The following is a 21,977-nucleotide window of genomic DNA, read 5'->3' as shown; positions in this document are numbered from 1 at the left end:
ACCCAAACACGAAAAAACCCGAAACGGGGCTCCAAATTCGTGGAGAAAGTTGCCATCCCTACCCCCTCTCAAATGAATTTATCAGAAATTTTTATAACACTCTTATATGAAAAAAAATTATGTGAAAAAATAAAATATTTCTATAGTTTCTTCTATTCTATTAATATGTTTTATTTAATTAATTTGTGTTATTCATATTGTTTAATCATGGACAGTAGTTGTGATTCAAAAAATCGTCATCTACTTCACAATTAAGAAAGCAATTTAAATTTCTATTATTTTGCTCAATTGTTGTGGGGTCAGTAATGAGATACGACAGGAGTGGAAAAAAAGAAATCAATCGGTAGCGTAAAATCGAATAGAGAAAATACATGAATATATTTTGATCAATTATCTTAAAAATAAGAAGAATTGACACTTAGAATATTATTTTCAACCTAGATGCAATTACTAAATACACGTAGCATTTATTTAATATTTCAAAAGCTTTTACTAGATAAAAAAAAAGTGCTTAAAATTTGTGGTTCATCAATCTTACTCATATTGAGTAGTAACAAACCTAATCTTTTATAACTCAAAAAAAAAAATTTCAAACAAATTAAATTAAATTAAATACGTACAATACGTGGTCCTAATGCACACAGGGTGAAATAAAAATAACAAAAAATTCATTGTCTTTAGAGGTACTGATTTTTATTCAAGTGGAATCAAAGTTTAGGTGGCTGGACTGTAAATAATACTTAATTTCGTTAAAAATCGAAGGAATTTTTGGAAAAATAGGAACCACAAGTGCATGTATCAATTCTGTCTTATCTTTTCCTCCGCAAATTAATCACGTCGACATAATTTATCTACGTCACAGAGTATAGCTACAAGACTCCATTTATTTCAATTCTGTCTCAGAGGTGTCAATCTCACATAAGTTTATATTCTACCAAAAACAGCCAAAAGGATTGTTATCAAGATTTTATTTTTAAGATTTATAGGAATATATAATTCTTTTGTTGACGAGGGCAAGCTTTTTTTTTTTCCTGCTATCCACATAAAATTCTATTTTATCATAAAAAAAAAAAAAAAAAANACAAAGCACTGAGATATCGATTGAAGATTTACATTGGAGCTGGGATGACCAATACCTGAGACGAAGAATCTGCACACTTAAGAAAGCAAAGATAGTTAATCGCGCGCCACAAAGATTTCCGGCGTGGTCACTCGAAGCTCAAGTCAGTCCACTGTTTACGCGAAGGAAAGTATAAGGATAATGTATGTTCTTTTGTGTAAGAATATCCAAATACATTAATGTCAAGCAAACCTAATATTTATAAGATAAAAGTCAATAATGATTTTGTTTTCAGTGCAGAGTTGCTATTCATGGCGAGATGGTCACTTATGCCATGTTCCTTGATACTGTCAAATCTGACAACTCATACTACTTTTATCTTAGTCACATCACTCCTACGTGCGCTGAAAGACCTGTCAATGATTATCTAGACATGGAGTCCCATACATGTGGGCCCAGAAGTGACACTTGTACCAGAGTGCTCGGGTGGATGATCGTAACGTGGAGTACTGCATACTAATTATACCACCCGAGCTCACGGTGCTTGGGTTCAGCTGAGAGTGCAACCTTTTTGGAGACGAAACGATTTGCTCAACTTCTCTTGTCCTTGCGATATCCAAAAGTTCATTTGGACTGGCTCTTTTCCTCGCTTCCCTGGCTTCCTAGAACCCGGGCTAGAGATGACCCAGATATCTCCGGGGGTATCACCACTGCACCGAGTCGATGATCTTAACGTGGAGTACTGCCTACTAATTATATTACCTGAGATCACACTACTCGGGTTCAGCTGAGAGCCCAGCCTAGCACTGGACGATTTGCTCAACTTCCCTGGTCCTGGGGTATCCAAATGTTCATCTGGGCTGGCTCCTTTCCCCGCTTCCTTGGCTTCCTGACTTCCTAGAATCCGGGCTAAAGATGACCCGGGTACCTCCAAGATATCTCCAGGGGTATCACACTGATACTAATCAAGTTGCTATTATTTTTTATTCAAGGATGAAATTAAACAAAAGGATGGAATATAATATAATCTCATTCACAAAAAATCATGTGAGACGATCTCATGAATCAATTTTGTGATGTCTATATTTGACCCGACCGAACTCTTTAATAATATTACTTTTTATGCCAAAAACATTATCATTCATGACAATTATGAATCGAATTAATCCGTCTCACAATTATAGATCCGTAAAACCTTCTTATATCAGATTATATATTATGTTCTTTGGATGGTGACTTGGAAAAGAGAAGAAGTAATTGAATTATTTTACAATTATTGAAGATAACTGTTATATTATAGTCCTCCTAATTAGACGGTTCCACTAGCTTACGTAATATAATTACGTGAAAAAGAAAAATCATATTGTGCGACATCCTGTCCCATTAAATTTTTAAACATCACCCCATTATCACATCGATGACAAGGCTCTCCTTCTTGTTTACTTGTGAAAGCAATGATCTCAAACAGATATTGAAATTTTAGTTTTAATCTTGTAATTTAGTATTAATATTTGGTTTTCATATAATAGTTTAAAATTTTTTTCCCATTAGTCGATAAATTATTTGAACCTATATTTCATCACTAAGATATATTTAAACAAAAACAAAGAAGAAAATAAGTCAAAACGACATTCAATATTTCAAAATGTGAGGAAAAAAGTTCTCATTTTTCTGTATTTTTGTTTAGATAGATCTTAATGTGTGTTGTCGCCACATGGGATATATAAGAGAGTATAAGTGTCAAATAAACAATATTTTGTGAATTTAGTGCTTTCGAACGAAATATTAAGGACCAAAATTTAAAAAAAAATCAAGTTATCTGATGCAAACCAAAAAGTGAAAAGTTACAAGATTAAAACTTAAAATATGTAAACTAAAATTATACTGGTTTAAATTAGGAATTCTTAATTATATTGCAAATCCATTTTAATTTTTGATTAAAACAATTAAACTTTATGTTGTTGCACCATGAGTTCTGATTCAAACACAAGACAGATATAGTTGCCAACCAGCAGAGTCGTCACGACTTAATTTAGTACATGGATGTTAAATCTTTGTCACCTTGCGATTTTCTATTGTATTATCAGTTTTAGGGATGGAGTTTAACCAGTGTAGTTCTTATCTAAACAACTACAAATTGACAAGAATTGCACAAGAAAGGCGACAAATAATATCCATACCTCTCAAATAAACTAAAGAACCTTAATTTCCATCCTATATATTCTCTCAAATCACACCAAAAATATTACACTTCTCCCAAAGAAAAAAGATAACAAGACTATAATGAAAAACAAATTCTTTTATTCTCACAATCTTTTAATGATTGTCCAGATTCTTATATTTTTCTGTATCAGCTATAATAGGGTTGTATGCCATCCCCTGAGATCCTCTCCTACAAATTCAAACACTCTTGGATACATAAAGAAGTCATGTGCAACAACACTCTACCCAAATTTTTGTTACGAATCTCTTTCAAGATATGAAGCGATAGTTAAATCCAACCCTAGAACATTAGCCCTCACCGCGCTTTCCGTGGTGCTCAACAGTACGAGCTCGGCACTAAAGTTATTGAAGAATATGGAAAGAAGCCATGGGAGGTTGAAACCTCGAGAAGTTGCTTCTTTGTTAGAGTGCGTGGAAGTGGTGGGTGACTCGGTGTATGAACTTCACAGATCCTTGAGCAGATTGAATCATACTGAAACGGGATACAATTTTGTGCTTCAAATGAATGATGTTCAAACATGGGTTAGTGCTGCTCTAACCGATGATGACACGTGCATCGATGATTTTAATGTCAATGGGAAGATGAAAATTGTGGTACGAGGATTGATCCTAAGAATTGCTCGTCTGGCGAGTGTTGCTTTGGCCTTCATCAATAGATACGCTGCTAGAGTTTGAAATGCTATCATTTAAGTCCAATGATTTCTTTTCCTTTTTTTGGTTCGTATTTTGAAATAACTAGTAAAAGAAATGGAGGCGTGTAAATCAATAATACATGTGTAAAATATGTCGTTATATCTCTTCAAAAAAAAATGATATATAATTTAAGATAGAATCGAACTGAGAATACTGTCTGCAGGTGTATTGCTGTTTATTAATAATAATAATAATTTTTTCTGTGGATATTGGAGGTAGTATTTATCATCTTTTTCACAAATAGGAGACGTGAAGAAACTAAAACTTGTCACGTAAATTAACAAGAAAGAATATAAAGTGTAATACTTCATTATGTGTATATTTTTTACTCTTTATCTTATTAATTGGCAAAAAGTACACTTAAATATTTATTTTGTGTGTTAAAATAATATAGCAAGAAGTTTTCTTTTACTATTTTTCAATATTTGTTCATATGTAAAAAAAAATTATATGTATATAATTATAACGATGTTAAAAAAATTAATTATAAAACTAATAACTTGTTAATCTTTTAATAACGTCGAGCTTCATTTTTTATTTAATAATTTAACTATTTTTAGAACACTCTCCTCACAAGTTTTTACTTCTTTTTTTTTTTTTTTTTTTTTTTTTTTTTTTGGTTTTATATGCCTTTTTATTTTGATATGCTTATTTTTTTAAAAATAAATATATAATTAAAATCAAACATTAACTTGGAAATTTACATCTAACATTATCCCAATTAAATATCAACATTAAATTGTATATATGATTTAAGTGTAATGCCAATGTATAATTTAAATGGAGATATTTAATTGATACTAGTTTTTTTTTGTGCACGTGATATATGTTTGTATAATATTTTCTTTTTATAAAGAAATAAATTTTGAGTCTAAAAATTAAAATCACAATCACAAGTTTCACGATTTTAATTTGATGAAGTTCTTTAAAATTGAATTAGCAAATTTTAAATAAACTAAATGTGTAAAATGATTAAAATGGTGTAGAAAAGTAAAATCATATGGTGTTACACCATTACACCAAGTATATCCAAATAATATATATAGCATATGAAAATTGATAAATCAATCTTATAAGTTTGTTATTTTTAGTTTTTGGTTTGGAATTATTGTCATTTTTTTTATTTATGTCTGATATCTTTCCATTATTTAAATATTTTTTTTACCTAATTTCAAATACCGTTGTTGAATTGTCATTTTTTTCTTAATGACTTGTAAACTTTGAATTGTGGTATTGTCACATCATATAATGTAGAATTTAACATAAACATCATATCTTCTCTCCATATCCATTGGCATCAGTTCTTATTTAGATAAAGCAAAACTCTAATTTTCTTTCAACAAATCCCTAAATTTCTTAGAAGAAAAGTTATTTTACATGAGATTACATCGTCATCTATTTCTGATGGATGAATATTGTTCCGTAAATGTGAAAAAAATAGCACAATTGAGGGTTTCTTGGACAATTCATTATCCAAGTCGAATGTTCCGTGGCTGCCAAAATTGGAAGGCAAATGCCTTAATTTTCAATTTTTTGATTTTACAGCTTTCTTGTGCTTTGATTTTTATAGTCTTATATTAATTTATTTGGTAAAACATGTTACTATCTATGGCAGAGTGGTGAGTGATTGTTTCACATTGGATTATCCACCAATGTATCGTAGACCAATCCGTCGTATATCGATGATAATTCTTGACTTGAAATGAAAATTGGTTATGCTCGAAGTTTACAAGAAAAATACTGAAAAGGACAATCAAAATTTGAAGTTTTACTTGTTGGATCATATGACTGATTTTCATTTTTTTTTCTGTTTGGATTATTAGATAATTTCTTAGAAAAGGCAGAGAAGAGGGAGTCATTTGGGGAATCGACGAAAAGATCGAATCCACATTTCTTGCAAAAATAACTTCTCTTATATATATCAGAAAATTGAGGATTTTTTAGAGGAAAAAAGACTTATTTCTCCCTCCACATAAATGTCGATGGGTATGGGAAGGGAGAAGTGCTTACTTTCCCTCCAATTAAAGTTGATGTCTATGTTAAATTCTATATTATGTGTGATATGACAAAATCTGCAATTCAAAGTTTTCAAGTCTCTAAGTAAAAATGCTATTTTAACAACTGTGATGAAAATTGGGTAAAAAAAATTCAAATGTCTAACTAATGGAAAGATATCGGACGTAAGTCAAATATGACAAAGATATCGGATCAAAAACCAAAAGTGTCAAACTTATAGGACCAATTTATCGATTTTACCTACAGTAAAACAACGTAATAAAAGTGGGACGAGTGGAAAAGTGACGTCACATCAATTATTTTTTTTATTACGACCAAAATATTAAATATAGTATAATATCGAAAAAAGTAAAACTATGAAATTGGAAAAAAAAAATATATATCATAAGGCTGCAAGGAAAAATTTGATGGGTTTGAAATTTATATCCTTAATTTTAAATTTACTTTGTTGTATATCTGAATTGAGAGACTTGAAGCCATAAATTTATGTCATTGAATTGTTTGTCTAATAGGCGACTCATTAGAACTCAAGTAAGTGTACTATGCTCCGCGCTACCACGAGTATAAAGAAATAAAGTTGCAACTTAGATAACAACTATAGCTTTCGGCCTAAATGTAAGTACTTGATACTAACAATTGACATCAGAGCGATGTCATGAGTTCATCTCCCAATAAACATATTTCTATACTTCTTGGGGAGGAAACTTGGGTTAAGCGTGGAAGTAATACTGAGATGGACGGCATCCTGAAAAGTTCTCGTACGTCAAATTGCTGACATTGCCTTGCTTGATCTGTTTGGCTATGTGAGTCATAAAAGAGATACATCATATCATAACAGATAATATTGTCTCTATTGGGAATAGGGAGGACGGTAGAGAAATGGTATGACTAATCTCTAAGATATATTAGACAACACCTATAGATAGACATGTACCTCTCCGGACTCATGGGCTTAACAGCTCGAGCAATTAGCACGTGACCTGATATGCTAGGTAGGACATAAAAGATTGACGGATATCTTAACGGACAATATTGTCACTGCCGGGAACATAACTGATGATAGGAAAAGTGTAAGACTGATCACTAAGAAATGTGAGACAACACCAACAAATAAAAATGTACCTCCCCAAACTCAATGGACCTAACAGCCCGAATAATTATCATCAAGTAAAGTGCACTCTATGTTGCCACGAGTATAAGAAAATAAATTTACGTCTTGACTAACAGTTATAACTTTTGACTTCGTAGTAAGCATTATATCGTAACAAAAATAACATTCATCTGAAATATATTTCAAATGAAAGCTTTTCACTTAAATGAAAATCATTCATACAAAAACATTGATTATTTTGTGAATTTAAATCCGTGACTTTTGATTTCACTAATTTCAATTTGAAGATTCTTTAAACGAAAACAATACATTTTAATCTTTAGTCATTGAAGTCAGTTTGAAATGAATTCACGGCGAGGAGACAAACATAAAGGTTAAGAAAAAATTACATGTAGAAAACGAGTGACAACATGAGTATTACCAAACAAAGCTTCTCATCTCCCTTTGCTTTGCATTGCTTCGTTAATTGTTTTGCTCCCAAAAAGCTATTAACAAAGAACGAAATTGACTGTCTTCGAAAATTATACAAACGAACAGTTACTAAAAAACTATAATGACAAACAATGAACAAGCTGGTCTCAGTTAATTAACCGATGCATAATTGATATGTACGCAAAATCTTAACAGATCATAACCAAAAGTCCACGGCAATAAACAAGCAAAAAGCCAACCAGGAAATGTGGAAGCAAGCCAATTATCCTGGGGTGTTTCGTTTCAACTTTTTGCAAATTATCGTAACAATAAACTATCGTCTCCATCACCTCATGCACAAATGAAGAAATTAGCCACGGTCAGACCAAAGTTCTTCTCATGAAATGGCTCCAACAGAAAATCGATCGATACATAAAAAATACCACCACACCAACATCAATGGAAAGTTTTCCATCAAAATATTCGATAACTTCAAAAATCTAGAATGACTTCACTAAAGAATGAACGACAAAATAATTCAGAAGGAAATATCTCGATTGAACTTAATCGGTTTTGAGTAGCAACTCTGTCGTACAAGCTCCAAAAGACAAAAACACCTATTATAAGGGCCACTACACACATTGATCAAAATATCACAAAACTACAAAAATGAGGCAGGTCACATTAATTCCCATACAGAGATATCTAATTACTGCCTTTCCTCCGCATCCTGTTGTGCTTTGCTTATTTGACTTGGACGATTCCTGCATTGATTAGCTTCTGTATCTTGTCCATCACCAGAGGGTTCTTCATGTGTTCCTGTGATGCCTTTGGATTCTCTTGCAAGTCCACTAGGACCTGTTATTTCAGCACGAGAAGCACAACAGCGACAATCAATACTCTATGTTTGAATAATAACAAAGGTTAAAGCTAACCTTGAGATATGTCAATAAATTAACCAAACCGCAGGTATGGCTGAGAAACCCAACCTCAAGAGGTGTCATCATTATCATGACTAATGAAACTAGAAACGGGGTCAAGAAGTGCTAGAGAAAATTATGCCAAAATCACTTTATGACCTATCACAGCGATACCCAACAAATGCATTCACCACCATTTGATCATGAGGAGTACCAGACATATCCATAAGATATGCATAATCTAATGATGAGGGGTGCAGCAAACAAAAGAAACTTCAAATTACAAAACAATACATGCATCAAGAATCTTTTCAATCATACCTGTCTCATTACTGGATCTGTCAAAATGTTTTGAATTTCTGGGTCCTGCATTCCCTTAGCCTGCAAAATAGAGCACATAAATACATGTAGTCATAGCTAGATCGCAAGAATGCCAAAAGGAAAGTGTGTTTGACCTGTCTCTCCTTCAATTCCTCCGGGGTCAAATCTCCACGACTACCCTTGTTTATCTGCTCCACACATCTGCAAGAAAACACGATGGGCTCCAAATAATTACGCTATAGGAATTAAAACCACTTATAACTGCAGCCTGCGTTGAAACATAAACAAAAAGAAGCAATAAATCAAACTACCTCTTGATACCATCAAGCAATTCCTGATTTCGAGGATCATGCTTCAAACCCTCCTGATATGTTTCCAATGCCTTCTGGTACTCTTTCATGAAAAACTGGATGGCCCCTTTTCTGGTGTAACCTTTTGAAAAAGTTGGATCGAGCTCAATGCATTTTTCAGCATCTTTGAGTCCCTCAGGCATTGCCCCAAGTTTTGTATAACAAGCAGCCCTATTGCTATATGACTGCAAATTCAACAATTCAAAAATGATACAAACTTCTAGGAAGTTGTATTTGCACAAACAGGCTTATAACCCCGAGTCTAACAAACCTTCGGATCCTTTGGGTTCCTTTTTATCGCTTCAGTATAGTGCCTGACAGCATCAGGGTATTTCTGCTCTTTGAAGAACTGATTACCTACAATTGAACGATAAAAAATTGTCTAACATCTATTGTATGATGAGATTCGATTATATTAGATGAGCAGAAAAGGCTGCACTACCTTTTTCACGCTCCTCATCAGCTATTTGTGGATCAAAGTATTCTTGTTGCTCTAGTTCTTTTTTTGCCTTCTCAGCATCGTTGAGTTTCATCAGAGTGTCGGGATTTCGATGTTCGGTGAGGGATTTCTGGAAAGTCTCAATGGCAATGTCAAAATCTTTCGAAGTTTTGCTCATCTTCAACAAGGCGGTTCCTTTCCTAGTCAAAGCCCTAGCTATGATCTTGAAATCTGATCTGAGTTCTCTGCCCCTTTCAACAGCTTTGTCACAATCTTTAATGCAGTCCGCGTACTGAATCAATAGAAAAACGAAGACATCAAGCTTCAAATCCAATACACAATAGTAGCAAATATGTTATTTTACTTGCAGTAATAGGTCAGTATGGAGAAACACAGTCGAAAATTTGGCTGGCTTCGGGCAAAATGACAAAATTCACCCCCGTTTCACCTTAACAAAGCAGAGAAAACACTGTGGATAACATTAAACATACATTAAACATACATTAAACATACAAACAAGCATTGCTCTAAAAGACGCCGCCTAGACCAGGCGCTAAACGGTTGCCCACCGTCCCGATTTTTAAATGCGCCTATGCAGCTGCCTAATGTAATACATAGAACTTTTTTTTTATTTTTTAGAAAATATTATTTAACATATTTTTGATCAATTTGTATAGGATAAAGATGATGATATGCCATTAAATTTGAGTTAGAATTTGATACAAAGAAATTATTGGTGAAATATGAAGATAAACAATAAAAATTATATATTCAGCTAAAAATAAAATAATAGACGCTAGCAGGTGGATGATCGTCCGACTACCGCCTATCACTTTATAGAGCACTGCAAAGATGCCTCCCATGCAATATGAGAAATGATAGACAACAACACTGGCCCTAGTGAATTATTAAAAGACTAATACTCCGTACAAAATGTAAACAATAAATCAACAATAATTTAAAAATAATTTGAGTTGATACAAAGCTATGGCATTTCGTTTTAAACGTAAATCTATTCATCATTGGAGGGTTTTCAGATTTTTTATACATCACAAGGAGTATACTGCAGTCAACCCAGTGAAGCTGTTCTTTGTAACTGAGAGTAATGTTGCCACCACATAAATTCATAATCATGTTTTTCTTTAAAATCAGAAGAATGCAAACTTATTTTAAATTTTTAGCCGCAAAAAGAATAAATCTGAAAGAAACCATATTAAATAACACATTCACCCGTAAGCACCTTCATATGTAACAGACTAACAGCCAGTTCTCTGAAATTAGCCGACTTACAAACTTATAATCTCAAAGAAGACACTGCACAACACTCGAAAAGTTATATTTTCTAAACTACTAACATCGTAAAACGAACATAAAAGCGATCAATTCATATAGCCCAAGCATGGGCACAAGAAGCAAGTGAACACACATTTCAGAAACATCATATGAGAATTAAATAATATTATGCCCCTAATAGGTCAATTAATCCATGTGATAATATCTTAGGCTCGTCAAATCGTTAAATACAGATTAATTAGTTCGGTGCTTTACACAGCATGCACATTTTACAATCTCAAATCACTCTAATAAAGACACGCTTAGCAGCTCTAGCAGGTAGAATTAATTAAATATCTGGAAACACCTAAATGATTGCATATTGACATAATTCAACTTCAAAACACGGCATTATCACTAAAGTTTGTAGAGTAAATCACATTTTTACCCAAATTTCGCTACAAAAAAAGTCACCACTTTCCTAATGTTAATACCCAATTTAATGTTTAACATCTAAGAAATGGAATTAGTCTATCTTCCACCGGGAATAACTATGCCTGTATCCCAACATCGTCGATCATGTGGGTCTCCACATTTTAATGAAAGTTACATCATGTGTCGATGATGCAATAGCTACAGGGGTGGGAGGGGAGGATGTTACATGTCCAGTTTTCTATCTAACATGATTTTCTAAAAGTTCATACATCCTGAGTTACAATAATTGGATTGCGCCGAAATTTCCAAAAGAATTACTAGACATAGCTAACCCGGTAATTTACTGGAACTATAGTTCTTATTTTTAGCTTAACCTATGATATCCATTCATTAAACAATTTGCTCCACGTCTTATACTGGGATCACACTACCACGAGAAAATTGACCGCCAAATTACTAGACATCATAAGAAAAATATCATTAAGAAACAAACCAATTAGGGAATAATTTAATTTACCTTGCCCGTCTCCAAATATACAGCTGCACGATTAGTTAAAAATGATATGTCCTCATCGTCGAGATCAATGGCCTTAGAGTAATGCTGAATCGCGGTCTCAAAATCCTTCTTCTTATATGCAGCATTTCCATTATCCTTCTCTTTCTGGGCCAGAGCCTTAATCTCCTTTTTCTGCTTCTCCTCCTGAATCTCCATTGGGACAGTTTCGGGTTCAGGCACGGGCTCGGGTTTGGGCCTCTTCCACTCAGTTGACCCACCAGCAGTAGATGATGCGGAATCTGCATCCGACTGCATCTTCGCATTCTCCTCCGGCGACCTTGTTTGGAACTTCAAATTCAACAAAGGCCCCAAAGCTTCCATAACCCTCTGGTCTTTCAAGTACAAATTGAGATTATTGGGGTTCTTCTGAAGATCCTGCATCATCTTCACGAAATCTGGTTGTTGAAGAAAACCCCGTGTATTAGGGTCGCTCGCTAGCCTCACCCACATCTCCGGACCGAAAGCATCGTCGAAAGGGCTAGCTCCCGGACCCGTCCTAGGCATTGAGGCCCTAAAAGAGGCCCTCTCGGCATCGGACAATCCCGATTTCAGTGCTTCGTTGCTGGGATCGATCTCGAGACCCTTCTTGTAAGCGGATAAAGCATCTTCATAGTTGTGAAGCCCCATGTGCGCCGCACCTAGACGAGAATAGCCTTTGCTCCATTCAGGCTTAAGCTCGACGGTCTTCTGAGCATCGGAAAGGGCCTCGGAGAAATTGTTGAGGGACGCGAAGGCGGCAGATCGATTGGAGTATAGAACGTAGTTGGTGGGGGACAACTTGATGGCTTTAGTGAAATGCATGACGGCGTGGGTGAAGTTTCCGGCAGAGAAAGCCGCATTCCCTTTGGCCTTGGCTTCGTCAGCCATGAACGGTTTCAAGAATTAAGCGAAAGATGAATATTGATTGTGTGAAGACTATTAGGGTTTATGATGATAGACAGATTACGAGAAGCGTTTGATTGAAGAAGATTATTAGGGTTTACGAGGTTTATTTAATCCCATCTATGTTGATATTTTCTGCCTGACAGGATGAATGGCTAAGATTTATCATATATATTTAGGACCTAATTTTTTTTTGAAAGTTGTATGTGTGACGAGATCTTACTCGTTGAGATGAAATGAAATTAGTGCTCATATAAGCAAGATCCGGTCTACGATGATAACAGATAAATGGAGGAGGAAAAATAAAGAAGGTGCAGTTGCCAGAGCCTAGAGGTTTCAATGGAGAGTTTCTAGAAAGATCGAGACTGTTGTCACATTATTTTTGTAAATAAAATAAATAAAATAATAAAAATTTATCGGAAATGTATATATATTTTTGGAAACAAAGAGGAAAATTTTAGCATCTAATTATAATCGAGTATGAGAATTTTCACAAAAATTCTTGTGAGATGATCTCACAGATTAATTTCGTGGGTCAAATATTTTATTTGGGTCATCCATTAAAAAGTATTATTTTTTATGCTAAGATGGTAAAAGTATTACTTTTTATTGTGAATATCAGTAGGGTTGACCTGTATCACAAATAAAAATTCGTGAGACCATCTCATAAGAGACTTACTCGAGAATTTTTTGGTTTGGAGACTAGACAAGTTTGGTTGAATCCTACTCCTTATCCGATATCCAAATAAATTATATTATAATAAATATAAATATATATTATATAATAAATATAAATATATATTATAATTCATATATATAATTTTTTTATACATATATTTTTATTAATTCTTCTATGTTTTTGTTGAATTATAATAATTGAATCAACGAAAAAAATTATTAATATAGAATTGATTTAATTTTGTAGAATAATGGTATTGAGATAAATTATATATAATATTATGTTATTTCCTCCTTGATGTAATTTTTGCGAAATTTAATATATTTTTCTTATTATTATTCTCTTAATCAAATCTCGTTATCATCCATGCTCAAAAGAAACAATCTGAGAAAGTTGAAACTCCTGTAACTAAATTGTTCCAACCGATTGGCCCGATCCAAATGGTTTGTGGGTTGAGTGTGATGGGCCCAATCCAAATGATATTGCGTTTTGTGGCCCAATTACCATAATGAATAATAATAATTTTTATCTCTAATTTTTTTTAAATGACAATTATGCTATCGTATTTAAGATTTTGCATTCCCCACGCCATACTAATCGGCCCAAAAGACGAGGATGCACTGAGAAGCAAATTGATATTGAAAAAGAGTGGTCAGCCATTCTAGAAACTTTAAAATCCAGGGACGACCACCTATGCCACAAATGAAATACGTGGGCGTTTATTTTGATGAGACTGGTCGAAGCTTATGTCAATTGGAAAAAAACATAACACGTTCTTATCTATGTTTGAATCAGCACTATTGATTATTTTTATTTAAAAAAAAGGGTTTCGAGAGGTTGAATGCTACGATAACATAGACAAAAACATATGTGAGATGGTTTCACGGGTCGTATTTTGTGAGCCGGATATCTTATTTGGGTCATCCATGAAAAACTATTATTTTTTATCTTAAGAGTATTACTTTTTATTGTGAATAATTGACTCGTTTCATAAATAAAGATTCATCAGACCGTCTCAGAAGAGATCTATTCGATAACATAAGTTAGGGTTGTATTTTGCTGTAACAGTATTTAAAACCTAGTCTACGAATGCAAAAATATTTAAGAAATCGATAAATTATAAAAGTGAAAGCAGAAAAATGGTCCTAAAGAAAAAACAGCTAAAACCGCACACGATTCAGTCAGTTAAAACCCCGGAAGCACCTATGGCAACTTTAATGATTGATTTCAATCTCCGGACCGGTGCACGTCCACATGTTACCCGATCTCCAGTTGCGGGCCCACCTACCATTCTTCCCACCAGGTGTCACTCTTCAGCTTTGCATGGCTGCACACCACCTTCCATATAAACAGTAGGCACGCTAGCTGAAGAATGTGTACTGCGTTTCAAAGATGGCCTTTTCTCGTTTTACTTCGATTCTTGTGCTGATGATTCTGGTCCTGACGCTGCCTTTCGAAGTCAGAGGAAGAAGGCGGCAACACCCATGGGACCCAATAATTCGTTCGCCGGTGGAGGGAGTTACGAGATGGGCGGTGCTGGTGGCGGGTTCAAGTGGGTATGGGAATTATCGGCATCAGGTGAAGTTTTGATTCCAAGGTCTATCAATTTATTGACATTGATTATATGCCAAGTGGTGTTAGATTAATATGTGGTGGTCATATTTTGTGGCTTTCGTTCTCTAGTTCGCCTTCATCAAGGTTGTTCATAATATTTCAAATTAAAAATTTTGAGTTGATTTTAAATCACCTCAACTTCTGATCGATTCATTAAATTCAAAAATCGTGTAAAAAGATTTTATGTTTTAAACAGTAAAAGGGATATTGCCATAACAGTCTTCTGAGTTTTCCTCCCTTGTGTTTTGGTCAAAGTAGTCATAATTTGGTTTTAAATCCTCAGAATTTTAGGTTGGTTATTTGATTGCTTGTATAAATTTATGCCCGGTGAATTTCATCTTGGAGGGAAAAGGAGAATTATATCTGGAACTAATATCCAAGACATGAACTTGTACGGTGGAGGTGTATTCAGTCAGTGGCCATCCACGACGTATTTAATAGAAAAAGTTGGAGTTGGCATTTGATTTTAAAACTTTGGACACTTGGCTATGTTAATTAGTTGGTATAAATAACTTCAACCGTTCGAGAGTGTGTATAGCAGTTCAACTGCCACGAGACGCTCTCTATGGGGACCATTCTTGCTAGCAAATGGTCCCTATTGCAGTAATTTACGACTCATGGAGTCAAACACTTGATCTTGGATTATAACATTTGTAGGACCAGAGTGTTGTCGTATCAAAAATTTTACTCTCTGATTTGTAACTTCGTGCTTTTGATGATGCAGGCTGATATATGTCATGCATTCCAGATACTGAAAAGAGGTGGTCTAAAAGATGAGAACATTATAGTTTTCATGTATGATGATATTGCAAATAATGATTTAAATCCAAGGAAAGGAGTTATAATTAACCATCCGACCGGTGGGGATGTCTATGAAGGCGTTCCGAAGGTATTCTGAATTTGCACGAAAGGAAATTTGCTCTTGCATTTTTGCTTGTTGGTTAAGTTCATTTTATATATATTGATGAGTAATCTTGTTACTACAGTTGAGAAATGTTGTTGTATCGCGGATATCATGCTATTGTTTGATTTGGAACTATCATAGGTCTAAGAAATGGCTATTGTTTTGTTTGGAACCGTTATTGGTCTAATTTATTAGTTTTTGCGAGTGGTTTTGGGAATTATAAGTATATAGCACTCTAGCATAATATTTCAAGCTTCTGATTAGTTCTCGATCTACTCCTTTGTTTCTGTGTCAGGCAAAAGTTATTGAAATGTATGTTTCTGCTTTGTAATATGTGGGGATAGACAGAAGAACTTGTAACAGACTACTGTTGAAATAATCTGGTTCTGGATAAATTTATGAAGTTGAGGAAAACAACCCTTTAGATTATTCAGACAGGGTGGAGGTGAAAAAATTTTAGTCGTTGTTGGGAGTTAGTTTTTAATCTAAGCTATGACATTACCAAGTTGACAATTGTATACTAAATATACCTTGGCGGCTGCTTATTCTAGGATTACACTGGTGACCAAGTTACGGCTGAGAACTTATATGCTGTAATACTTGGAGACAAGAGTGCTGTAAAAGGTGGAAGCGGAAAAGTTGTCAACACTAAACCTGATGACAGAATATTCATATACTACTCTGATCACGGTGGCCCAGGAGTCCTAGGTAAATTATTTCGATGCTTGATCAGTTGATAATGAAAAAATTAACTGGACACTAATAGTGTACTTTTTACCTGTTGTAAAATTCTGGTTTGTATTAAGAAGTTATGTTAATTTTCAGGAGAGAATTACTGGATTATTTGTAATTTCAGGAATGCCGAACATGCCATACCTTTATGCAAATGATTTTATCGAAGTTCTGAAAAAGAAGCATGCATCTGGAACATACAAAGAAATGGCAAGTGGTTTCGCGATTCTGGATTTATTTTTCAAGCATTGCTGGTTGACAAATGATATGTTTAATTACTTTAACCTTAGAGGTGAACCGACATGAAGGTCCTCAACTTGAAAACAATTTCAGAAATTTGGCTTTGGCCACTATCATTCTAATTTTATGAAAGTTGCCAGGCTCCTCCACCCCACCCCCTCCAATCTATATGTCTTTGTTTCATCTCACTGAATGGCATGCCATGTCATATTTAGCAATAGGCCTAATTTTTACCCGTCAGGTTCTTCTTATAAACTGACCTGTGCACATAAAATACATTTTATGAATTTGTAGGTTATATATGTTGAAGCTTGCGAGAGTGGAAGCTTATTTGAAGGGATGATGCCAGATAACCTGAACATCTATGTTACAACTGCATCAAATGCAGAAGAGAATAGCTGGGGAACTTATTGTCCGGGGATGAATCCTCCTCCACCTCCAGAATATATCACATGTCTGGGAGATTTGTATAGTGTTGCTTGGATGGAAGACAGGTATTCTTGCTCTATGACCGAGTTGTTTTGTTAAATATTGTCCTTGTATTTTTTCATTTCAAATTTTTGGTGGAGCTACACAGCCAATTCCCTGATTGTATGAACTTTCCTCCACATCGTCAAAGAATTTATGGTTCCATGCATATTGAAAGTGTTTTTTCTATCGGGGAAATTAAGATACTTGATTTTAATTTGCAATTTGCGATATCTTGATTTTTCATAAATATAGTGCATCGATATAGGTTGAGTAGTTTTTAAAGCTGAGATTTCTTATTAGTATTACTGGTGGAAAGTGACTTCTACCCATTCTAAATCATTTTTTCTACAGTGAAACTCACAACCTCAAAAGGGAGACAATAGAGCAACAATATCAACAGGTGATGTTCGAATCAAACTCTTGCCAACTCCATGCGAGGAGGAAAACATGTGAATTTTTAAAATCGTAATTATGCAGGTGAAGGACAGAACGTCTAACCATGATACCTACAATGCTGGATCTCATGTGATGGAATACGGAAATAAAAGCTTCAAACCCGAGAAGCTATCTCGGTTTCAAGGTTTTGATCCTGCAACCATGGACCTTCCACCAAATAGGATGCACCACACCAAATATCACATGGATGTTGTCAACCAGAGGGACGCAGATCTTCTGTTTTTATGGGAAAGGGTAAGCCTTTTTTTTAGATAAATATTCGAGATGGAGCTTGTAGTGAATAAAAATCTTTGCTTCAAAAATTCATTTTCTTTACCTTAAAGTCATACATAGAGAGAGTACCAGCTATAGCTTAGTTTCTGAACATGAGTCTGTTATCTTCGCAGTACAAAATCATAAAAGACCCTACAGAGAAGGCGGAACATCTGAAGCAGATTACCGACACAATACTGCACAGAAAACGGTTGGATGGCAGCATAGATATTATTGGCCTAGTTTTATTTGGTCCAGAAAATGGACCGTCAGTTCTGAATTCCACGAGAGGTCGTGGTTTGCCGCTAGTGGATGACTGGGAGTGTTTGAAATCAATGGTAAGCTAATTTTTCATCGTATTGCATGCGCATGTGTTTCTTGAATTTTTTTCCCAATCCAATTGAAACGACTCCTTCCACCTCAGGTCCGTTTGTTTGAGACGCATTGTGGTTCGTTGACTCAGTATGGCATGAAACACATGCGAGCATTTGCAAATATGTGCAATAACGGGGTTTCCAGCGCAAAAATGGAGGAAGCTTGTATGGCTGCCTGTGGCGGACACTATTCCACGAAATGGAATCCTATAGATAGCGCTTAATCATTGCAATTATTCGCACCTGTTAATACTGGATAGTTTCTCCTGTAACATAATAAACTTGGGAGTTGTTTAAATTGGACCTTGCACAAATTTCTGGTCTGGCTAAAGAATATCGATGAAAAGATTAAATGGTAAACCTGAAATCATTAAACCAAATAAAAATCATCATGTCGTCTTGTTTGTAGTAAACTAGACCATTAGTGTCCGTGGCAAATATATGAGCACAAGTTCTTGATAAAATTTAAAGCAGCCGTCTCTCATTGTTCTCCACTGCTGTTCGATGCAAATTTTGCCAAAGAAAGCAGAACCAAGAAAAATAGAAAGCTTAGATGCAAGGGCCGAGCAAAACATCAGAAGTCGAGCTATGTTTTAATCACAATGTTCTAGCGCTTGCATCCGCAAAAACAATGTCCGCGTATGCAATTCTTGCTGTAACATTCGGGGTGTCGCCGTTTAATGCAATCCTTTTCTGTTCTGCAAACTGCTTCAAACTTTTTTGCTGGACCATCACTCATGCTCGATACTGGAAAGTCTCCTGGTTCTCCTAGAGCCATCGAAACTTGTTAACCTGCAAATTGTTCAATAAATGAGAGAGGCTTTCGCTTGTTCTGGTTTCTGGAAATATTGTTTATCTGGGAATTAAAATGAATGTATAGTAACACTATTATTTTCTTTTTCCTGTTGATATAGAAATTTTTAATTATCTTGTTACATTGTAGTCATTTACAGTTCTAACTATTGAAAGAAACAAGAATTGACCAAAACCAAACTTCTAAAATTTTGGAACTGATCTCTCTCATAAAAATATCATTTTAATAAAATCTTTGTGTGTGAAAATTTATATGTATACAGAAAGTGTGGTGTGCATCAGAGATTATTTAAATAAGCACAAACCAGATGCTATTAACGTGAGCGGAAGGAGGAAGGCAAAAATTTGTGTGAGACGGTCTCACGGGTCGTATTTTGTGNCAAAATTTTGGAACTGATCTCACTCATAAAAATATCATTTTAATATAATCTTTGTGTGTAAAAATTTATATGTATACAGAAAGTGTGGTGTGCGTCAGATATTATTTAAATAAACACAAACCAGATGCTATTAACAGGAGCGTAAGGAGGAAAACAGCCTTGCTTAGAGTGCTATCCATTTTGTGTATGAGTGAGTCTCGAGGGAGAAAGTACGAACTATTAGTACTAAACCTTTTCTGTAAAAGTATAATTACTTATTTTAAGATATAAAATATTGATTTTGTGATCTATTTAAGATTTTCTTCCTAATACAAATATCAGAGTCATAGCTAGCTTGTTTGTATTTTATTCTATTCGATTATATATTTCCGAATTTTTGTGTCATTGGTTTGTATATAAGGGATGGGAGAGTGCGGCGCCGGACTCATTGCTAAACAATTTTGTTTAGGATACAATGTCGAATTTATTTATTTATATTATATTGAGAGTATGGGGAAATTGTAATTTTTTGTCTTTTTATCAATTTGATTTCTATTTTCTCAAAAGTTATGTTACTTTCAATTTTTTACCATTTTAATTTTTTTTTCATGATTCATAGTCATGTCGGTATCACATTAACATCATATCAACAATACAATAAAAAAATAACTAAAATTGCAAAAAAAACATAAATAAATTTGGCCAAAACTGCAATTTCTCCAATTACTTTTTAAATATATCTCTAATGATAATTAGTTTGTTTTTCTATGATATTTTAATACGTTAAAAATAATTGTCAGTTTCTAGAATCAATTGCATAATCGTCATTTTCTAAGATTTTTACAAAGTAATAAAAAAGAAAAATTACAATTTTATTCATATAAATTGACATGATTTACACAAGATTTTCAAAAGAACCACGACTTACTACTGGGATAATGCTGTAGAACCTTAGCCACGAAAGGTTTAAGGAATCGATAGCGGGAAATTCTCCTAGGACCTAGGAAAAAATGTTGGAAAGAGGTGAAAAATACATAAGCATTGAGGAAGAAATTGAACCAAGTTTCCTAAGAAAAAGATTCGGAGAAGAATAAAAAATCGACAAAATAATACATAAGACTAGAAACCACGCCAACCTAAAGAAATTCTACGTTTAAGAATGTCGACTCTTTGAATATTTTATTAGTTTTCTTTGGTTTCTGTGCAGATCAAAGATATTTTGGTCGTGATCTCAATTATTTTTCTATGTTAATTAATAAACTTGTTATTTCCTGATTTAGTTATGCTGGAAAAAATTTACCTCTGTCAACGAATGCTTAACTAAATGTCACCAACACCTGTAGTCATTAAAGGCTACCCATCTGTAAGAGGTTTGGCAAGCCCTATGCGACTGCCTCTTGACTCATGGGGTACATTAACACCCATGGGGTGGGTTCAAGACTTTCCCATGAGACAAAATCTTGGAAGTCTAATCCACTTTTCAACCACCTCAAGTTGCATATTATGTTACTATTTTCAAATTCTACTAGGAAGTCACGTAAACTATAAAAAATTCAAAAGGTCATAGAGACTATAAAAAATAAACAAAGAAGTCATAGCGGCTATAAAAAATAAATGAAAAATTCATAGTGACTATAAAAAATAAAATTAAGAAATCCTAGAGACTAAAAAAATAAATTAAATAATTCACAAAGCAACAATTATGGCAAATAAGTCACAATGCAACAATCCTAACGAGTATAAATACTTTTTTTAAGTCATAACGACTATTAAAAAAATCATCAAGTCACGGAGAGTAAAAAATTCAGCAATTCCTAGTGACTACAAAAAAATACCAGATAAGTCAACTTCTTGCATCCGGTGAGTCCACTCCACTCCATCGTCGCCATCACGTTAGCGCTTCCCGCACGTCGTTATCCATATGTTGGGATAAACACGGATAAACAATAATGCAATGAAAAAAATTATTTATCTCTTGTGTGAAACTAGCAGAAAATAATTTAAATAGATCGACTAAAATTCCACAAGCACAATCAAGCAAAATAAACAAGACAGACGATTTTTAATGGAGAAAACATCCACGCTACGATGAGTAAAAACCAAGCACCATAGTCCACATAAATAATCTCCAATATAAATAATAACAAGACTACAACAAGTCCACAACCAAAATCAATCAATATACAATCACAAATCACTATCAAAATATAACAATCTTGAAATAACAAGAAAATTAGATCTCGGAAATCTCCTGGCGTCTCTGGCTTTGCTTTGTGACGCATACCCACTAAGTTAACTCATGAGACTCATTCAAGTATTATCTACCACATTAATCTCCACCGGCTATTCGAATTTTCTCTAATCCGTTAACTTCAATTTTTTGGCTACATCGAT

General features: G+C 34.2%; 3 protein-coding genes across 3 annotated transcripts; 2 read left to right on the top strand and 1 right to left on the bottom strand.

Moving 5' to 3' along the window:
• Window positions 1-1,379: 1,379 nt before the first annotated feature.
• LOC140980804 (21 kDa protein-like) lies at window positions 1,380-3,958 on the top strand. Its single transcript, XM_073446855.1, has 2 exons — window positions 1,380-1,546; window positions 3,415-3,958. The coding sequence occupies exons 1-2, from the start codon at window positions 1,380-1,382 to the stop codon at window positions 3,956-3,958; spliced, it is 711 nt and encodes a 236-aa protein (XP_073302956.1).
• Window positions 3,959-8,048: 4,090 nt separating this feature from the next.
• On the bottom strand, window positions 8,049-12,809 carry LOC140981341 (hsp70-Hsp90 organizing protein 3-like). The gene is made up of 7 exons (XM_073447713.1): window positions 11,769-12,809; window positions 9,548-9,836; window positions 9,377-9,462; window positions 9,067-9,290; window positions 8,890-8,956; window positions 8,756-8,815; window positions 8,049-8,372 (listed from the first exon to the last, which is right to left on the bottom strand). The coding sequence occupies exons 1-7, from the start codon at window positions 12,672-12,674 to the stop codon at window positions 8,259-8,261; spliced, it is 1,746 nt and encodes a 581-aa protein (XP_073303814.1). The 5' UTR covers window positions 12,675-12,809; the 3' UTR covers window positions 8,049-8,258.
• Window positions 12,810-14,554: 1,745 nt separating this feature from the next.
• Window positions 14,555-18,764, top strand: LOC140981811 (legumain-like). Its single transcript, XM_073448285.1, has 9 exons — window positions 14,555-14,946; window positions 15,707-15,871; window positions 16,438-16,594; window positions 16,743-16,828; window positions 17,153-17,352; window positions 17,681-17,729; window positions 17,807-18,019; window positions 18,172-18,375; window positions 18,462-18,764. The coding sequence occupies exons 1-9, from the start codon at window positions 14,761-14,763 to the stop codon at window positions 18,633-18,635; spliced, it is 1,434 nt and encodes a 477-aa protein (XP_073304386.1). The 5' UTR covers window positions 14,555-14,760; the 3' UTR covers window positions 18,636-18,764.
• Window positions 18,765-21,977: the final 3,213 nt, after the last annotated feature.

The sequence above is a fragment of the Primulina huaijiensis genome, chromosome 7, assembly GCF_012295235.1.
Source record: "Primulina huaijiensis isolate GDHJ02 chromosome 7, ASM1229523v2, whole genome shotgun sequence".
In the NCBI taxonomy this organism is placed as follows: Eukaryota; Viridiplantae; Streptophyta; class Magnoliopsida; order Lamiales; family Gesneriaceae; genus Primulina; species Primulina huaijiensis.
Note: the sequence above shows the minus strand (reverse complement) of the source record. Positions and strands in the feature narration are given on the sequence as shown.